We start from the raw sequence: 16,721 nt of genomic DNA on the forward strand, positions 1-16,721 counted from the left end.
GCTTTCATTTTAGTAAATTGCTCACAGAGTATCATCTTACACAGGTTCGACATTCACCCGCCAATCTCTCGGGATGAAATCAGTATGCTCTGGAGCACCATAATTACTGGCCAGAGCAATACTTTGGATTTCCATCAGTTTGTTCGTCACTTTGGCTTCTCACCTAAGTCAGCTTGTTTCCCAAATGCAAAATTATATCCACCAGTTAAAGGTGACAGCGACTTTCTGATACGATCCAGAAAGCTGAACTGTGACACCGACATCATTGAGAATAACCTGCAAGCCAAGGTCGAGTAATAATTCAATTAAGAAATTCAAATGCATTACATTCATTGTGGTTAATTTGTGCATAATTTTATTTCAGTTACTTTTATGAAATATTGCAGAATATTGGGAATATCGTGGAATACTTTTATTATTCAATCAGAATGCATCCGGACTCAAGAAAATAAACAAACAAAATGGATGCCATATGAGTCAGGACAAAGTATCCATTTACTTTATTGTTTAGATGGTCATGTCATCACCTTTTATTGAAAATTAGAATCTTAATAGAAACATAGAAAATAGGTGCAGGAGTAGGCCATTCAGTACGATCATGGCTGATCATCCAACTCAGAACCCTATATCTGCCTTCCCTCCATACCCCCTGATCCCTTTAACCACAAGGGCCATATCTAACTCCCTCTTAAATATAGTCAATGAACTGGCCTCAACTGTTTCCTGTGGCAGAGAATTCTACAGATTCACCACTCTGTGTGAAGAAGTTTTTCCTCATCTCGGTCCTAAAAGGCTTCCCCTTTACCCTCAAACTGTGACCCCTCGTTCTGGACTTCCCCAACATCGGGAACAATCTTCCTGCATCTAGCCTGTCCAATCCCTTTAGGATTTTATACGTTTCAATCAGATCTCCCCTCAATCTTCTAAATTCCAATGAGTATAAGCCTAGTTCGTCCAGTCTTTCATCATATGAAAGTCCTGCCAACCCAGGAATCAATCTGGTGAACCTTCTTTGTACCCCCTCTATGGCAAGAATGTCTTTCCTCAGATTAGGGGACCAAAACTGCACACAATCCTCCAGGTGTGATCTCACCAAGGCCTTGTACAACTGCAGTAGTACCTCCCTGCTCCTGTACTCGAATCCTCTTGCTATGAATGCCAGCATACCATTCGCCTTTTTCACCGCCTGCTGTACTTGCATGCCCACTTTCAATGACTGGTGTATAATGACACCCAGGTCTCTTTGCACCTCCCCTTTTCCTAATTGGCCACCATTCAGATAATAATCTGTTTTCCTGTTCTTGCCACCAAAGTGGATAACCTCATATTTATCCACATTAAATTGTATCTGCCATGAATTTGCCCACTCACCTAACCTATCCAAGTCACCCTGCATCCTCTTAGCATCCTCCTCACAGCTAACACTGCCGCCCAGCTTCGTGCCATCAGCAAACTTGGAGACGCTGCATTAAATTCCCTCATCAAAATCATTAATATATATTGTAAACAACTGGGGTCCCAGCACTGAGCCGTGCGGTACCCCACTAGTCACTGCCTGCCATTCTGAAAAGGTCCCGTTTATTCCCAGTCTTTGCTTCCTGTCTGCTAACCAATTCTCTATCCACATCAATACCATACCCCCAATACCGTGTGCTTTAAGTTTGCACACTAATCTCCTGTGTGGGACCTTGTCAAAAGCCTTTTGAAAATCCAAATATACCACATCCACTGGTTCTCCCCTATCCACTCTACTAGTTACATCCTCAAAAAATTCTATGAGATTCGTCAGACATGATTTTCCTTTCACAAATCCATGCTGACTTTGTCCGATCATTTCACCGCTCTCCAAATGTGCTGTTATCACATCCTTGATAACTGGCTCTAGCATTTTCCCCACCACCATTCCATCCTGGCTGTTGTATATCAGGGGTTCCCAACATTCATTCATTTATTTGTTTGTTTGTTTGTTTATTTATTTATTAAATGAGATACTGCATGGAATAGGCCCATCTGGCCCTTCAAGCCACGGCTACTCCAGCAATCCCCCAGTTTAACCCAAGCCTAATCACAGGACAATTTACAATGACCAATTCACCTACCAACCTGTACGTCTTTGGACTGTGGGGTGAATCCCTTTCTATGCCCTCACAATTTCATACACCACTGTAAAGCCACCCTCTGTCTCCTACACTCGCATGACTAAAGTCTTACGTTGCCCAACCCCTCTTTATAACTCAGGCCTGGAAACATCCTCATAATCTTCCCTGCAGTCTTTCCAGCGAATGACATCATTTCTGTAACAGGGTAACCAAAACTGAATGCAATACTCCAAGTGCAGCCTCAGTAATGACTGTACAATTGCAACACAACATCCTGTCTTTTCTACTCCATGCCCTGGCTGATGAGGGCCAGAGGTTTACGTGCTTCTTTACCATCAAGGAGCCATGTTCCTGTGTTCCTATGTCCTGCTGTTGAGAAACACTCTGTAGAGCAGGGGTGCTCAACCTTTGTTATGCCATGGACCAATACCGTTAATCAAAGGTTCCATGGGCCCCAGGTTGGTAATCCTACTCTAGTGTAAATTAAACTCTTTCCTGAGTCTCATAAACCCCATACTATTTCGATCTCAGTAATTGCTCTGTTTCACCCTCTCGTTGACAGTTGGTTTTGTGCCCAGTGTGACACATGCAGTGCTAAAGATTAGTCATCAGTGTGTTCTGTCTGTGGGATTGCAGACACCACACTACAGCAATCTTATCACAGAGTTTGACTCTTATAGATGGTACTTATGGTGACATATATAGACTTGGATAATAAATCTACTTTGAACTCTGAAAATTACTGTCTTATCTTAGGTTCAGCTCTTGCTGAATGATCTTTGGACAAGCTTTCGTGAGTTGGATCAATTTAATACTGGTTTTGTTAGCAAGGAAGAATTCAAAGACATCCTTATGGACCTTTGTGTGGCACTGAATGATCAGGCCTGTGAAGCGATCACCAGCAAGTTTGACCATGGGCAGGACCGGTTAGTAAATCTTAACTGGTTGATTTTAAAATATATTTCCTCACATGGCTTACACCATAACAGTCAGATTGTATTAATATCATCATCATCATCATCATCATTATGTGCCGTTTCATATGACATGGGCGATCACGGTCTCCATGGACATGATTGTTCTTCGCAAATTTTTCTACAGCAGTGCTTTGCCATTACCTTCTTCTGGGCTGTGTCTTTACAAGGTGGGTGACCCCCAGCCATTATCAATACTCTTCAGAGATTGTCTGTCTGGTGTCAGTGGCCACGTAACCAGGACTTGTGATATACGCCAGCTGCTCCCATGGCTTCACGTGACCCTGACCGGGGGCTGAGCAGGTGCTACACCTCGCCCAAGGGTGACCTGCAGACTAGCAGAGGGAAGGAGCACCTTACTCCTCCATTGGTAGAGACCCCACCAGCCAGTGATATGGGTGTCAAATAAACATCCACCAAAGAAGTGTTGTCACCCGTACTCATGAAAATTACCTTGTTATTCCTCTTTATTGCACTGTTCATTTTGTAATTTATAATGATTTTTACGTCTTTCTACTGTACAGCTACCGCAAAACAACAAACTCCACATCACAAAAGTCAGTGATAATCAGCCTAATTCTGATTCAATGAATGTGACCTTCTATCCATAGTCGAAATTGCCAGCGATCCTCTGTAAAGCGGAGGTTCCAAACCTTTTCTATGCCATGGTCTCTGAGGCCCTCCGTTGGTCAAGGTTGATTATGAATGTTGTGTGCCAGCTGCAAAATGCTTTTGAGCCTTTAAGGCAGGTTGTTCCCAACCTGGGTTCCACTGACCCTCGGAAAATGGTAGGGGTCCCCTCGGCATAGGTTCCTGAAGTTGTCATAGCCGGGGGTGGGGGGGTAGTGGGGATAAGCTCCCACTACCTATTAAATGCTCCCAATGGTATGTATCTCAAAGTGCCTCTGACAACCAGGTCCACCTCCTGGTCTTCATGTGCAGATGAGCTGCTAAGCCCAGCAGAACCATTTTTACCGACAGAAGGGGCAAAGGTGGGTTTCTGTCACCTTAAAACTAGTTGCTTCAGCAGATGGGGCCTGTCGGCCGTGGTTGGCAGCTCAGCTAGGAGAAGGGAAACTCTGATCTGAAACCTCTGCTGCCTTGCAGCTATATCCACTCACGGGGAAGGCTTCGGGAGTAAACCCCCCAAGGGAAAAATTTGAAGCTGGAGTCCCTATGGCAGTCCTACTTTGAGTTCAACACTGACTGGCAACTCCTGCAAAGCTGCAGGTACCAAACTGTTCCTTTGGATTCATCAGGTGCATGGAGAGGGGAAGACTGCTTGCCTCCACATCGTACTGCCCTGGCTTGCTTGTGTACTGACTTGCGTAAAACGTAGAAAGCTAATACACAACATCCATGGTCGACCCTGACCAACCGAGAGCCTCAAAGACCACAGCATAAAAAAGATTGGGAACTCCTGCTTTTACCTTCAAACAAAGTGTAGAAATATGTCACGGGCAGTACATGGCAAAAAATGTAACACAGAGAATGTCAAACATTTTTGTGACATTGGGAAAACGGTATTAGAGTTCCTTAAGTGCCCAAAAATGTAAGATTTAACCTCAGTTGTTGTAGATGTAGAGATGAGTACAATTGAGGTTCGTCAGACTGATGTTGACTGCAAGCAAGGTTACTGGTTCCATTGCTCACCAGAAAGAGAAGTTCAAACAATTCCAGGATTGTTTGATACGGTTATTGGTAAACTGAAGAATACCCATAAGGCTTTTGGCTAGAAACTTGCTTAAAATGTACAGCACTCCAGATTGAACTACAAATACCTTCTTAGGGCTTAACTTTTCAAGGGAGCCTTGGTATAGCCTTGATATTAATTGGTTCTGCACAACATAGTGGGCGGAAGGGGCTTTTCCTGTACTGTTCTACGTTTGATATACTATAATTGGGCAGCTGGTGTGGCAAACGAGATAAAACTAGTAGTCAACAGCAGCATGGTAGTGTAGTGGTTAGCACATTGCTTTGCAGTACCAGTGACCTTGGTTCAATTCCCGCCGTTGTCTGTAAGGAGTTTGTACGTTCTCCCTGTGACCACATGGGTTTCCTCCAGATGTTCTGGTTTCCTCCCAGAGTCCAAAGGCATAGGTTGATAGGTTAATTGGTCATTGTAAATTGCCCCGTGATTCAGCTCGGATGAAACCGGGGGACTGCGGCTCAAAGGGCCGATTCTGTGCTGCATTTCAATAAATGGATAAAATAAAAATTCCACGTGCTGGATTTATTGCCTCCTTATGTAATGGGCTGAATTATTTCCTAATACTGAAGCACAGTTCTGTTCATGGCAATGTCCTCAGTGCGTTAATAATCAACAATGCATCCAAATCCATTCCTAATTGCTGCAATAACAAATGCAATTAACAGTTTTGGTGATTTCATGCAGTATGAAGTATATTTTATTGCCTATCTATACTTAAAGTGAAATGGCTTCCATTTCAAAACAATAGTCAAAAATTAATTTTGAACTTATCTGTTAGCAATACTTTTCTTTACATTAATTGCATGCACTCTGTTTAGGATCTCTTATGTCGAGTTTCTCCAGCCATTTGAGGATCAAAGGAAATCATTCAGGCTTGACAACTCAAAGACGCAAAAGCAGTCGCAGCCAGAATTTGCAGGGTACACAGAATCTGTGCATAGAGGTCTGGGTACCATTACAGAAAAACTTCGAAGGAAGGTAATAGAAAGATTATTAGTGTCCTTCAATTGACTAGCTTGGCAATTACATGTGGTGTCAAGCAAGGTATTGTCAACAGGTTCACAGCAGGTGACAAATTCCAACAGAATTATACTTTGGATTTGAAGCTATGCAGCTTTAATCATTAAATTGTGCAAAAAGACCACAGTTGAAATATTAAAAGGCTTCTCATATCTAGCTGAATAGTTCAACACTCTAGTTCTGTGATTGAAACTGAGCTAAAATGATCACCTCTGGAATAGCAAGATGTAAGCCATTTTATACACCTGCAATCGTAACCCTAGCATGTTTTCAAATTCATATAACATATAACCATATAACAATTACAGCGCAGAAACAGGCCATCTCAGCCCTTCTAGTCCGTGCCAATCTCTTATTCTCACCTAGTCCCATCAACCTGCACTCAGCCCGTAACCCTCCATTCCTTTCCTGTTCATGTATCTATCCAATTTAACTTTAAATGACAACTTATCAATAACAATAGTAATAGTAACAATAATAAAGTGAGAGCTCATTCAGCAAGCCAGCAGGCCAGGCAGTGTCTGTGAGGAAAATGGACAGGTGATGTTTAGGATTGAGAACATTCATCAGTCTTGAAACAACAGACTCTATTTCCCATCACAGATTTTGCATAGCCTGCTAAATTCATTCAGGAGTTTACTTTCTGCTTCAGGTTCCAGCATCTTGAGAATCTTGCGTCCCCGGCAATAATAATACTTGACGTCTGCACACCTGAATTGAATCCAGTGCTATCTAGATTACTGTAATGTATGGGCAGTATGGTAGTCTAGTGGATAGCACAACACTTTACAGAACCAGTGACCCAGGTTCAATTCCTGCCGCTGCCTGTACGTTCTCCCCGTGACCATATGGGCTTCCTCCGTGTGCTCCAGTTTCCTCCCACAATCCGAAGACGTATCAGTTGGTAGGTTAATTGTAAGTTGTCCCATGATTAGGTTAGAATTAAATTGGGGAATTGCTGGGTGGTGTGGTTTGAAGGGCCAGAAGGGCTTATTACGCAATCTATCTCAATTAATAAACAAATAAATATCAGGATGGAGAGAAAATGGACAAAGTAGTTTTGTTTGTTCTGAGCGAAGCATCAATTTGGTAAGAGAAAATTAGAAATCTGAAAAAATGAGCTGTTTCTGGCTGTTGCCAGTTTTTTTTCCGTTACACAATCCAATGATCTAAAATAGATTTAAAACATTACTGATTTTGATAACCTATTAAGGGTGAAGACTTGAATCCTCTGCTTGTTTCTAAGATTTCCTTCTGCTTTCCCTGCAGTTAGCGGGCAACTGGAAAACATTGGACAGAGTCTGTAAAAAACTGGATTGTGCTAGCACTGGATTTCTTACGCTGCCTGAATTTCGATCTGTTCTTCAACTCTGCAATATAGTGTTGGATGAAGAGGAAATATACCAGTTAATGTCAAAATACGATGACGATATGGTTGGTAAAATTAAATATTCAAAACTTCTCAACAAAATTTACAAGACTCCATAAACACATTTCATTTTAATTGTTCTGTGTGTATTTGTTGGTATTGTGATAGATTCCACAGCACTAAGCTCAAGTACTATTGAAATTTTACTTGGAATTTTTAATCCTACTAAATGTTACAAAAGAATTAATAAAGGTTTAAGAAAATCATTTATTTCTGAGGTCTTTTGTACTCTTTCTAACAACTACTGTTTGCTGATAATTTAATGTGAAAGAAGTTAATTTAATCCAAAAGATATTTTTGGATTGGCAATGTGCATAACACAGTAGAGGCTCTCCTGATGGCTCCAGGAACACAGGTTCAATGCTGACATTGTGTGTGATCCATGTGGAGATGTGTGTTCTCCCTGTGACGGTGGGTGGAGGGGAGAGTGAATACAGAAACAGCGGCTAGAGTGGCTGGTGGATTACGTGGCATTAAATTATAGAAAGAATGGACCTTTTGGATCATGAGGGAGAGTGTTGGCCGAGATGTAAAGAGTTCAGTATACCAAAACATTATGGAGAAGATGGATATTGGTGCACTTTGCTGGTTCAATGTTGTATTCTCTTTATTCCACTCAAAATAAGCACGCCAAAATCTTCAGTGCAGGACAAACGGGCTAATGGCAAAAGGGCAGAGCATTTTGGTATTATTGCCACATTTAGAATCAGAATCAGGTTCAATATCATCATCATATGTTGTGAAATTTGTTGTCTTTGCAGCAGTAGTACAATGCAATACATAATAATAGAAAAACTGAATTACAGTAAATATATATATTAAATTGTTAAATTATTTAAGTCGTGCAAAAATAAAAGTAAAAGAAGTGGAGAGGTGGTGTTCATGAGTTTAATGTCCATTCAGAAATCGGATGGTAGAGGGGAAGGAGCTGTTCCTGAATCGTTGAGTGTGTGCCTTCAGGCTCCTGTACCTCCTTCCTGATGGTAGCAATGAGAAGAGGGTGTGTCCTGGGTGATGGGGGTCCTTAATGATGGATGCTGCCTTTCCGTGGTACCACCCCTTGAAGATGTCTTGGATACTACGGAGGCTAGTACCCATGATGGACCTGGCTAATTTTACAACATGGTATGATCTTGTTCTGAGGTACATTGAAAATCTTTGATTTGAGTACCATCCTACTCAATGCAAGTCAACACTGGTGCACCTCAATGACATATGCTTAGCCCTCTGCTCTACACTCTACAAACACAATCATAGGCACAGCTCAAACAGCATCCATAAATTTGACGATACTATAACTATAAAAAATATTAGATGGTGATGAGAAGACATATAGGAGTGAGATAGATCAACTGGTTGAGTCGTGTTACAACAACAACCTTGCACTAAACATCAGCAAGACCAAGGAATTGATTGTGGACTTCAGGAAGAGGAAGTTGAAGAAACGCACACCAGTTCTCATCGAGGGATCAGAAGTGGAAAGGGTGAGCAGTTTCAAATTCCAGGGTGTCAGCTTCACTGATGATCTATCCTGGGCCCAACATATCAATACAATTGCAAAGGAGGCATGACAGCAGCTATATTTCATTAGGAGTTTGAGAAGAGTTGGTATGTCACCAAAGGCACTCGCAAATTTCTGCTATGGAGGGGCCATTGCACAGGATTGGAAAAAGCTGCAGAAAGTTGCACTAGCCTCCCCAGCATCCAGGATGTCTTCAAAAGGCGATGTCTCAAAATGGGAGCATCCATCTTTAAGGACCCCCAGCACCCAGGCCATGCTGTCTTCTCACTGCTGAATCCGGAAGAAGGTATAGGAGCCTTAAGACCCACACCTGCAGGTTCAGGGACAGTTATCACCCCTGAACCATCAGGATCTTGATCCCTGAGGGGATAGCTTCACTCAACTTCTCTTGCTTCATCACCGAAATGTTCCCACAACCTATGGATTCACTTTCAAGGACTCTTACTCTCACATTCTCGATATTTATTGCTCAATTGTTATTATTTCTTTTTTCTTTTGTATTTTCCCCATTTATTGTCTTCTGCACACTGGTTGTTTGCCTTGCTGGCTGTGGTCTTTCATTGATTCTATTATGATTCTTCGATTTACTGAGTATGCCCGCAAAGGAACGAATCTCAGGGTTGTATAAGGTGACATACAGTATATGTACTTAGATAATAAATTTACTTTGAACTCTGATATCTATGGAAAGGGAATCTGAGATTTCCAGCCTCTCCACCTTGCAGAAACCTTACTCGGGTCCCTGGTGGGAAGAACGCTCTGCCGTGCAAATCCCATTGACTTCATGAAGTCTAATGGAAGCAATAGTAGAACTTCCCGGCAAGATCTTCCTAGCCCCCAAGCGATTTTTATGATCAATAATTTAGCTTCGTTTTAAAAGGCGCTGCTTAATCCATTGCAGTCAGGATTTATCTGTGAAGAGAAGCTCGGTTGAAGGTTTTGAAAAGATTCAATGAAGGTAATGTATTCAATCCTATTGACATTGATTGGTGTTTGACAAGGTCATACGTAGTTCAAAGTCCATTTATTATTGTATGGGGTTGGAGGTCTACTGCACAGTATTGAGAGAAACTACGTTTGTTCATCATTAAAAACTCCAATCACACAGGACGTGCCTTCTTCTCATTGCTACCATCAGGAAGGAGGTACAGAAGTCTGAAGGCACACACTCAATGATTCAGGAACAGCTCCTTCCCTTCTGCCTTCCGATTCCTAATTAAACATTGAACCCATGAACACTACCTCACTTTTTTATTATTTCTGTTTTTGCACTATATTAATTTAATTATTATATATATATTTATTGTAATTGATTTTTTCTATATTTATCGTGTATTTCATTGTACTGCTGCCACAAAGTTAACAAATTTCATGACATCTGCCAGTGATGTTAAACCTGATTCTGATTTATTGTCAAAGTATGTGAACATTATTCAACCTTGAGATCCGTCTCCTTACAGGCAGAAACAAAATGAAGAAACACAAAGCAACCCATGAAAAAGAAGACACAATGTGTAGAGAAAAAAAAGCAAATCATGCAAATAAACGCAAAGAAATAGTGTTCTGAACTGAAGTCCACAAAGAGAGTTTGTCCACGGACCCTGGATTCAGTGCAGAGCGAAGTAAAAGCCACAGAACAGTGAGCTGGACTGGCCCACCCTCTTGCCTCAGGCCTCGACACCCTGACCTTTTCAATCTGGCTCTGCGCCTAAACTGTCGTCCAAACATCAGGTTCAATTGCTTCGATACACTCTGGGGCCTGGGGCCTGGACCCTGCCACCTCGATTCGGCCTGTACCAACATTCCAATCCGGGCCCAGCGCTCAAACCATTGTCCAAATGTCTGGCTCTGTTGCTTCAATACGCTCTGGTATACTGATCAGAAAGAAAATCATATGAGGTCCAGTGTACAGTGGATCCAAAGGTAACTCCAAGGTAGAAAACAATGGATGACGCCGAATGGGAATTTTAATACCTGTACAGGGATTTTGCAGAGATTAGTTACAAGTGTTTTGTTTTTCTTATATTATCAGTTATTAAGAGGTATAGAGAGCTATAAGAGCTTGGTAATGAGGTGGACAGTGAGGAAGAGACTCGAGATTCTGCAGATGTTGGAAATCTTGAGCAACACAACACAAAATGCTGGAGGAACTCAGCAGGTCAGGCAGCATCTATGGAGGGAAATAAACAGTCAACATTTTGGATTGAGACCTTGCATCAGTCCAATTTATTTCACTTCATGGACACTGTCTGACCTGCTGAGTTCCTTCAGCAGTTTGTGTGCGTTGACATTGGGGAATAAAACTGCCGGTCACAGTAATACTGGAACATTAGTTTAGTCTTTGGCGGCTTCCCGATAAAGAGGACTTCTCTTTGGATGTCGATTTCATTAACAAGTACATTGGCATCAGCCTCAGTGAAGTGACTGCATGACTGAATCTGCAATACCAACCTTCTCTACAATCTGTACAATGAGTTTGATCAGTAGTTGGATTTAGCACTCCCTTCATCTTTATTACTCCCCAATCTGGATGGCGAGGTGGTGATACGTCTCTACCAAATGAGGTGTACGGCAGTCCTTCCATCTGCTAGCCTGCATATCAGCTTTGGGCAAGGTGTGGCAACTGCTTAGTTCCCCAATCAGGGTCACATGAAGCCATAGGAGCAGGTGGTGGATGGTCGTACATCACAAGTCCTGGTTATGTGACCACTGACGCCAGACAGACAATCTCTGAATTGATAACGGCTGGGGTCACCCGTCTTGTCAAGACACTGCCTGGAAGAAGGCAATGGCAAACCACTTCAGTAGAAAAATTTGCCAAGAACAATCACAGTCATGGAACAACCACAATCGCCCACATCAGACGACGCAGCACATAACAAACGCACATCTTTAAAAGATGAACTAGTGCAAGAATCCCCCGAAATTCCTTAAACCAAACATGTGGTCATCATGAAAGCTCTTGCACAAGGCGTGCAGATAAAAATCAGGAATACACGTAAATAAGTTGCCGCAGGTCTCCTAGGCAGTGGCTTTTTTGATTGATCTCCTTACAGTTCAATTTCTTGGTTGCACTATCTCATTTTTGGGCTTTTCAGATTTCTCCTTCAATTTGCTTAATTACTCATTCAATAATCTCTTGAAATGCATGAAAATTTTGTAGATCATTAATTCTTTCAGAAGAATTAAATACAAGCCTGAGGACAGAAACAATAAAAACCGATTGTGATACATCGTCTGTTTTCTAGTTCCAATTGCGTCATCTGTATGAGGTTAGCAGCATCACACTGCTTTTCTAATTATCTGGTAGTGATGCAGGTTAATTATGATTCGGAGGGGAAATTTTATAGTTACCACTGTTAAGATGATAAGTACAAGCAGGTTCTTGTTATATAGTTAACTCAGCAATAACAATCCTGAGCAGCTCAAATAGACAAATGGAAAAAAGATGAGATTTAACGAGTTTGCAAAATTCTGGCTCTCAAACACTGTGCCTTGGACACAGAGAATAATCATAGGAGAACAGAAAATGGACAGGCCATTACTTTTGTTCTCTGCAAGACTTATTTAATTTTATGGATATTTCTTATTGTAATTTATAGTATAATTTATGTGTTGCACTGTACTGCTGCCACAAAACGTGTATAAAATGCTCGATGTGCTGCGGTGATATCAGACAGGTTTAAGCTCATAAACACAAGAAAGACTGCAGATGTTGGAAGACCAGAGTAACACACACAAAATGCTGCAAGAACTCAGCAGGTTAGCCGGAATCTATGGAAACGAATATACAGTCGACCTTGCAGGCCGGGAAGAAAGGGAGAAGATGCCTGAATATAAAGGTGGGTCAGGCAGCATCAATGGAAAAGGTAGGCCACGTAGGGGAAGAAGGCTAGCTGGAGGGTGATGGTGAAGATAGGTGGACTAGGATCAGTTGATCCTGTTCCATGTCATTATTTCAAAGACACATTCTGTTTGAAATGTACTTCATGGGCAGATAGAGCAGTCAATACCACGAACACAAGAAAATCTACAGATGCTAGAAATCCAACACACACACACACACACACACACAATGCTGGAGGAACTCAGCAGGTCCTGAAGAAGGGTTTCGGCCTGAAATGCTGACTGTTAACTCTTTTCCATAGATGCTGCCTGACCTGCTGAGTTCTTCCAGCATTTTGTGTGTGTTGCTTTGGAGCAGTTAGTATGTATCTTATGGTATTACGCATTTCTTTGTCTTTCACAAAACCACATTGTTCTTGTACCTATTTCGGCTTGTATCTTACTTTCAGCTCTTGTCATCAAAATTCTTAGAAGTATCTTAGTGATATAACTCATTAAACTTAGGGTCCTATGTAATTCACATTCTATTGCTCTAGGTTTCTTAAGAAGAGTGATAGATACTGATTTTTTCATCTCTTCTGGTATTATTCCAATCTCATAAATGTCATTGATTAAATCAGTTAAGTTTTTCAATTCCATAATCTTCAAGGGCATTATCTTGTTCTATTACTAATTCATCAGGACCTGCTGCCTTTCCTTTCTTCATCTTATTTATTGCATTACGAACTTCAGATTTTAAAATACTTGAGCCTTCAATGTTCTTCTTAATTTCTGGTTTTTTGCCTTGATCGTCTTCAAACAATTCCTGAATATACTCAGTCCATCTGAGTATCCACTAAGAGAAATAATATATGCGATCATGAAAAGGCAACGTAGCTTCATTGGACATGTGATTAGGAAAGAGGAGTTAGAATGCATGGTAATTATGGGAAAGATTGAAGGGAAGAAAGCAAGAGCAAGGCAAAGACAAATGATGATGGAGACAGCAGCCAGAGAACTGGAAATGAATACCAATGAATTGATCCACTTGACCCAAAACAGCAGTGTGTGGGCTATGGCAGTCAAAGTTCAAACTGGGCACAGCCCCTGATGATGATGATGATGGTATTATGGGGGAGAAGGCGGACGACTGGGGCTGAGAGAGAAATGGATCAGCCATGATGAAACGGGGAGCAGACTCGATGGGCCAAATGTCCTAATTCTGCTCCTATATCTTATGGTCTTATATATACCCACAGTCAGAAATGAGGTGAAAGATGAGTCACAGAATTTTGGCAAAGGCGGCAAGAGAAAAATGATGGATAGGAAGCTTGAAGAACTTCCTGCATTTCTTGTTGGAAAGTACTGTATGAACAGTAACTCCTTTATCTTAGAATCTCACTCTGATGGCAATATTCCCTCTCTCTCATACTTAATAGGATCATCTTCTAGTAATGGAGGGGGTACTTTTATTTTTAGGGTGGCTTCTGCTAGCCTGCAGGTCAACCTTGGGCAAGGTGGAGCACCTGCTAAGCCCCCACCCCAACCCCCACCAATCAGGGTCACGTGAAGTCATGGAAACAGGTGGTGGATGGTCGTATGAGCAGCTGGTGCGTATCACAAGTCTCGGTTATGCGACCACTGACATCAGGCAGACAATCTATAAAGAGTATTGATAATGGATGGGGTCACCCATCTTGTAAAGACACTGCTCGGAAGAAGGCAATGGCAAACCACTTCAGTAGAAAAATTTGCCAAGAACAGTTATGGTCAAACCCCGTGATCATACAACATGGCACATAACAGTCATGATGACTTTTATTTTTAATGTTCAGACTCAGAAAGCAGGGTGAACCAAACTTGCAGTGTTGCTGAGATACATCCTAAGGTGCACTGGAACACATCTCAGTGATGTAACCTGGGGTTATTAGGTGTTTTGAGTCATTCAACATTAGACACCCTCACTCAGGTGACCCAGCCAGGGTTGATCAGGCCCCAGCTTGTGTCCCAGCAGTATTGGTCCATGGGCCACTCTTCTTAATCCATAGGCATCTGGAGGCTCGCTCAGCAGCCTCTGTGATGGTCCTGATGGCCCTTTCTTTACAGCCCCTGTAATGCCAAGGAGAGAGTAGGTTCTGCACAGCGAGCAGCCAGCAAAATCACAACCCCCTACCTCTATAGGCTCACATCGGCCCCTTCACCTCTATCTCTGGCATTGCTCTACCAGCTCCTGGTATTCAGCTTTCTTACGTTCAAACGTCTCCTCAATCGGTCTTCCCAAGGCACTGTCAGTTCTAGCACGAGCACTTGCTTCATTCTGACAGAATGACCATATCAGTGATGATGATGCGATGAAGTGAGGGATCTTTATTTGCTTGCTTGCCAAGATTGACTTTCAGTTTCCAGTCAGACGTCATGGTGAGCAAGCCTGCTGGTCATCTGGGCAGAGGCTGTGGATGCTCTCCAGCCTTGACAAAGGCTATGGGCTTTCTAATGATTGTAGAATGCAATGGAAAACTGTAGCTGCTACGCTTGGTCCTAATAATACCATGATTGGAAACAGACATATTCGAGATCATAAGCACAAGAGATTCTGCAGATGCTGGAGATCTTGAGCAACAGAGACAAAATGCCGGAGGAACTCAGCAAATCAGGCAGCATCTATGGAGGAGGACAAACAGATGACGTTTTGGACCAAGACAAGTGTCTCAGACCAAAACATCAAATGTATATTCTCCTCCATAGATTCCGTTTGACTTGCTGAAATCTTTGAGGATATTAGTTTCAAAACAACAAAATGATACAGATGTCCAACAGATGGCGATATGATCCTAGCAACATCCATCTTTCACATTCAGTTCTTTCAGTTCCAGGACTTGCTACAGTACCCAAAATACCACAATTGCCAGTGTGGTGATGAATGTATTAAATTCTTGTGCCAGACTATTGTAATTGTAATCAGATTTAATTAATATAATGAAACACCATGGAGACTTCAGGCTGCTGATCACAGCTAAATCAGCAGAGGGAACAGAGTAATGTTAAATTTAATTGGTGAGTGTATTACATGTAATGGAACATTAATTGAGAAAATAGGATTAGTAAATGTTACAATTATGTTTAGCAATTAGTTATTGAATAAATATCTTTCATTTGGCTCTGATGAATGTAGGTGGATTAATCAGAACTACGGGATATTTTGTAGGGGGGACTTGCATATTCACGTATCTGGGCACCATGGTACGATAGCGGTTAGAGTGTCGCTGTTACAGCTCAGCGCACTCCCCAGTTCAGAGTTCAATTCTGGCAACGTTTTATACGGAGTCTATACACCCTCTCTGTGGAATGCGTGGGGTTTCCCCAGGTGCTCAGGTTTCCTCCCACAGTCCAACGACATGCCGGGTAGGTAATTGGTTATTGTAAATTGTCCTGTGATTAGGTTAAGGTTAATCAGATGTGTCAGAAGTTGTTGGGGCGGCGTGGCTCAACGCATTGGCAGGGTCTACTCCGTGCTGTATCGCTAAAATATTTTGTAAGTATGTAATTTAATACACGGATTATATAAGACCATACTTCACAGAAGATAAAACCATGCATTATGCTAATAATTTATTCACTATGGTTTACACATCTCCTGGTTAGTAGGAGTGCGGAATGTACATGCACAGTACTGTATTTGCCAACGTAGAGCGGAGAGCGAGTTTGTAAATCTGGCGGGAACAAAGGACGTTGGGAATGGTGAGGTTGGAGTGCTGTGGGAGGGTGTGCCGGGGGACAGGGATGGGTGTGGGGGGGGGGTGGTGCAGACACACCCAGCCCTGAGATACCAGGCAAAGTCATTTGAGTCCAAACAATTGGTTTATGGATCATTACAGAATGTCTCTCTGGTGCTTCCTGCTCCCCGCCTTCTCCCTTCTCCTTTCCCCAAGCATGATTCCCCTCTCCCTGCCACCTTCCCACTCTCAGTCCACAATAGACCCAGATCAGAATCAGGTTTATCATCACTCACATACGTCATGAGATTAGAGGGTTTTTTTGTGTGGCAGCAGTACAGTGTAATATATAAAATTGCTGCAATACTGTGCAAAAGTCTTAGGCATTCTAGCTATATATGTGTGCCTAAGACTTTTGCACAGTACTG

The 16,721-nt window shown here is 42.1% G+C and overlaps 2 protein-coding genes across 2 annotated transcripts in view; one reads left to right on the plus strand and one right to left on the minus strand.

Annotated features, from left to right (window-relative positions):
- LOC134358664 (EF-hand calcium-binding domain-containing protein 6-like) overlaps positions 1-7,339 on the plus strand; it is a 71,857-nt gene extending 64,518 nt beyond the window's left edge. The window contains exons 15-18 of the mRNA XM_063071118.1: positions 45-288; positions 2,856-3,025; positions 5,603-5,762; positions 7,074-7,339. Of these exons, the coding sequence (XP_062927188.1) occupies positions 45-288; positions 2,856-3,025; positions 5,603-5,762; positions 7,074-7,292 (793 nt within the window). The 3' untranslated portion in view covers positions 7,293-7,339. The remainder of the gene's footprint in view (positions 1-44; positions 289-2,855; positions 3,026-5,602; positions 5,763-7,073) is intronic.
- Positions 1-16,721, minus strand: part of gucy2g (guanylate cyclase 2g) — a 97,209-nt gene that overhangs the window by 10,287 nt on the left and 70,201 nt on the right. The gene's annotated exons all lie outside the window — the stretch shown is intronic.

This window comes from Mobula hypostoma, chromosome 19 (assembly GCF_963921235.1).
Source record: "Mobula hypostoma chromosome 19, sMobHyp1.1, whole genome shotgun sequence".
Classification (NCBI taxonomy): Eukaryota; Metazoa; Chordata; class Chondrichthyes; order Myliobatiformes; family Myliobatidae; genus Mobula; species Mobula hypostoma.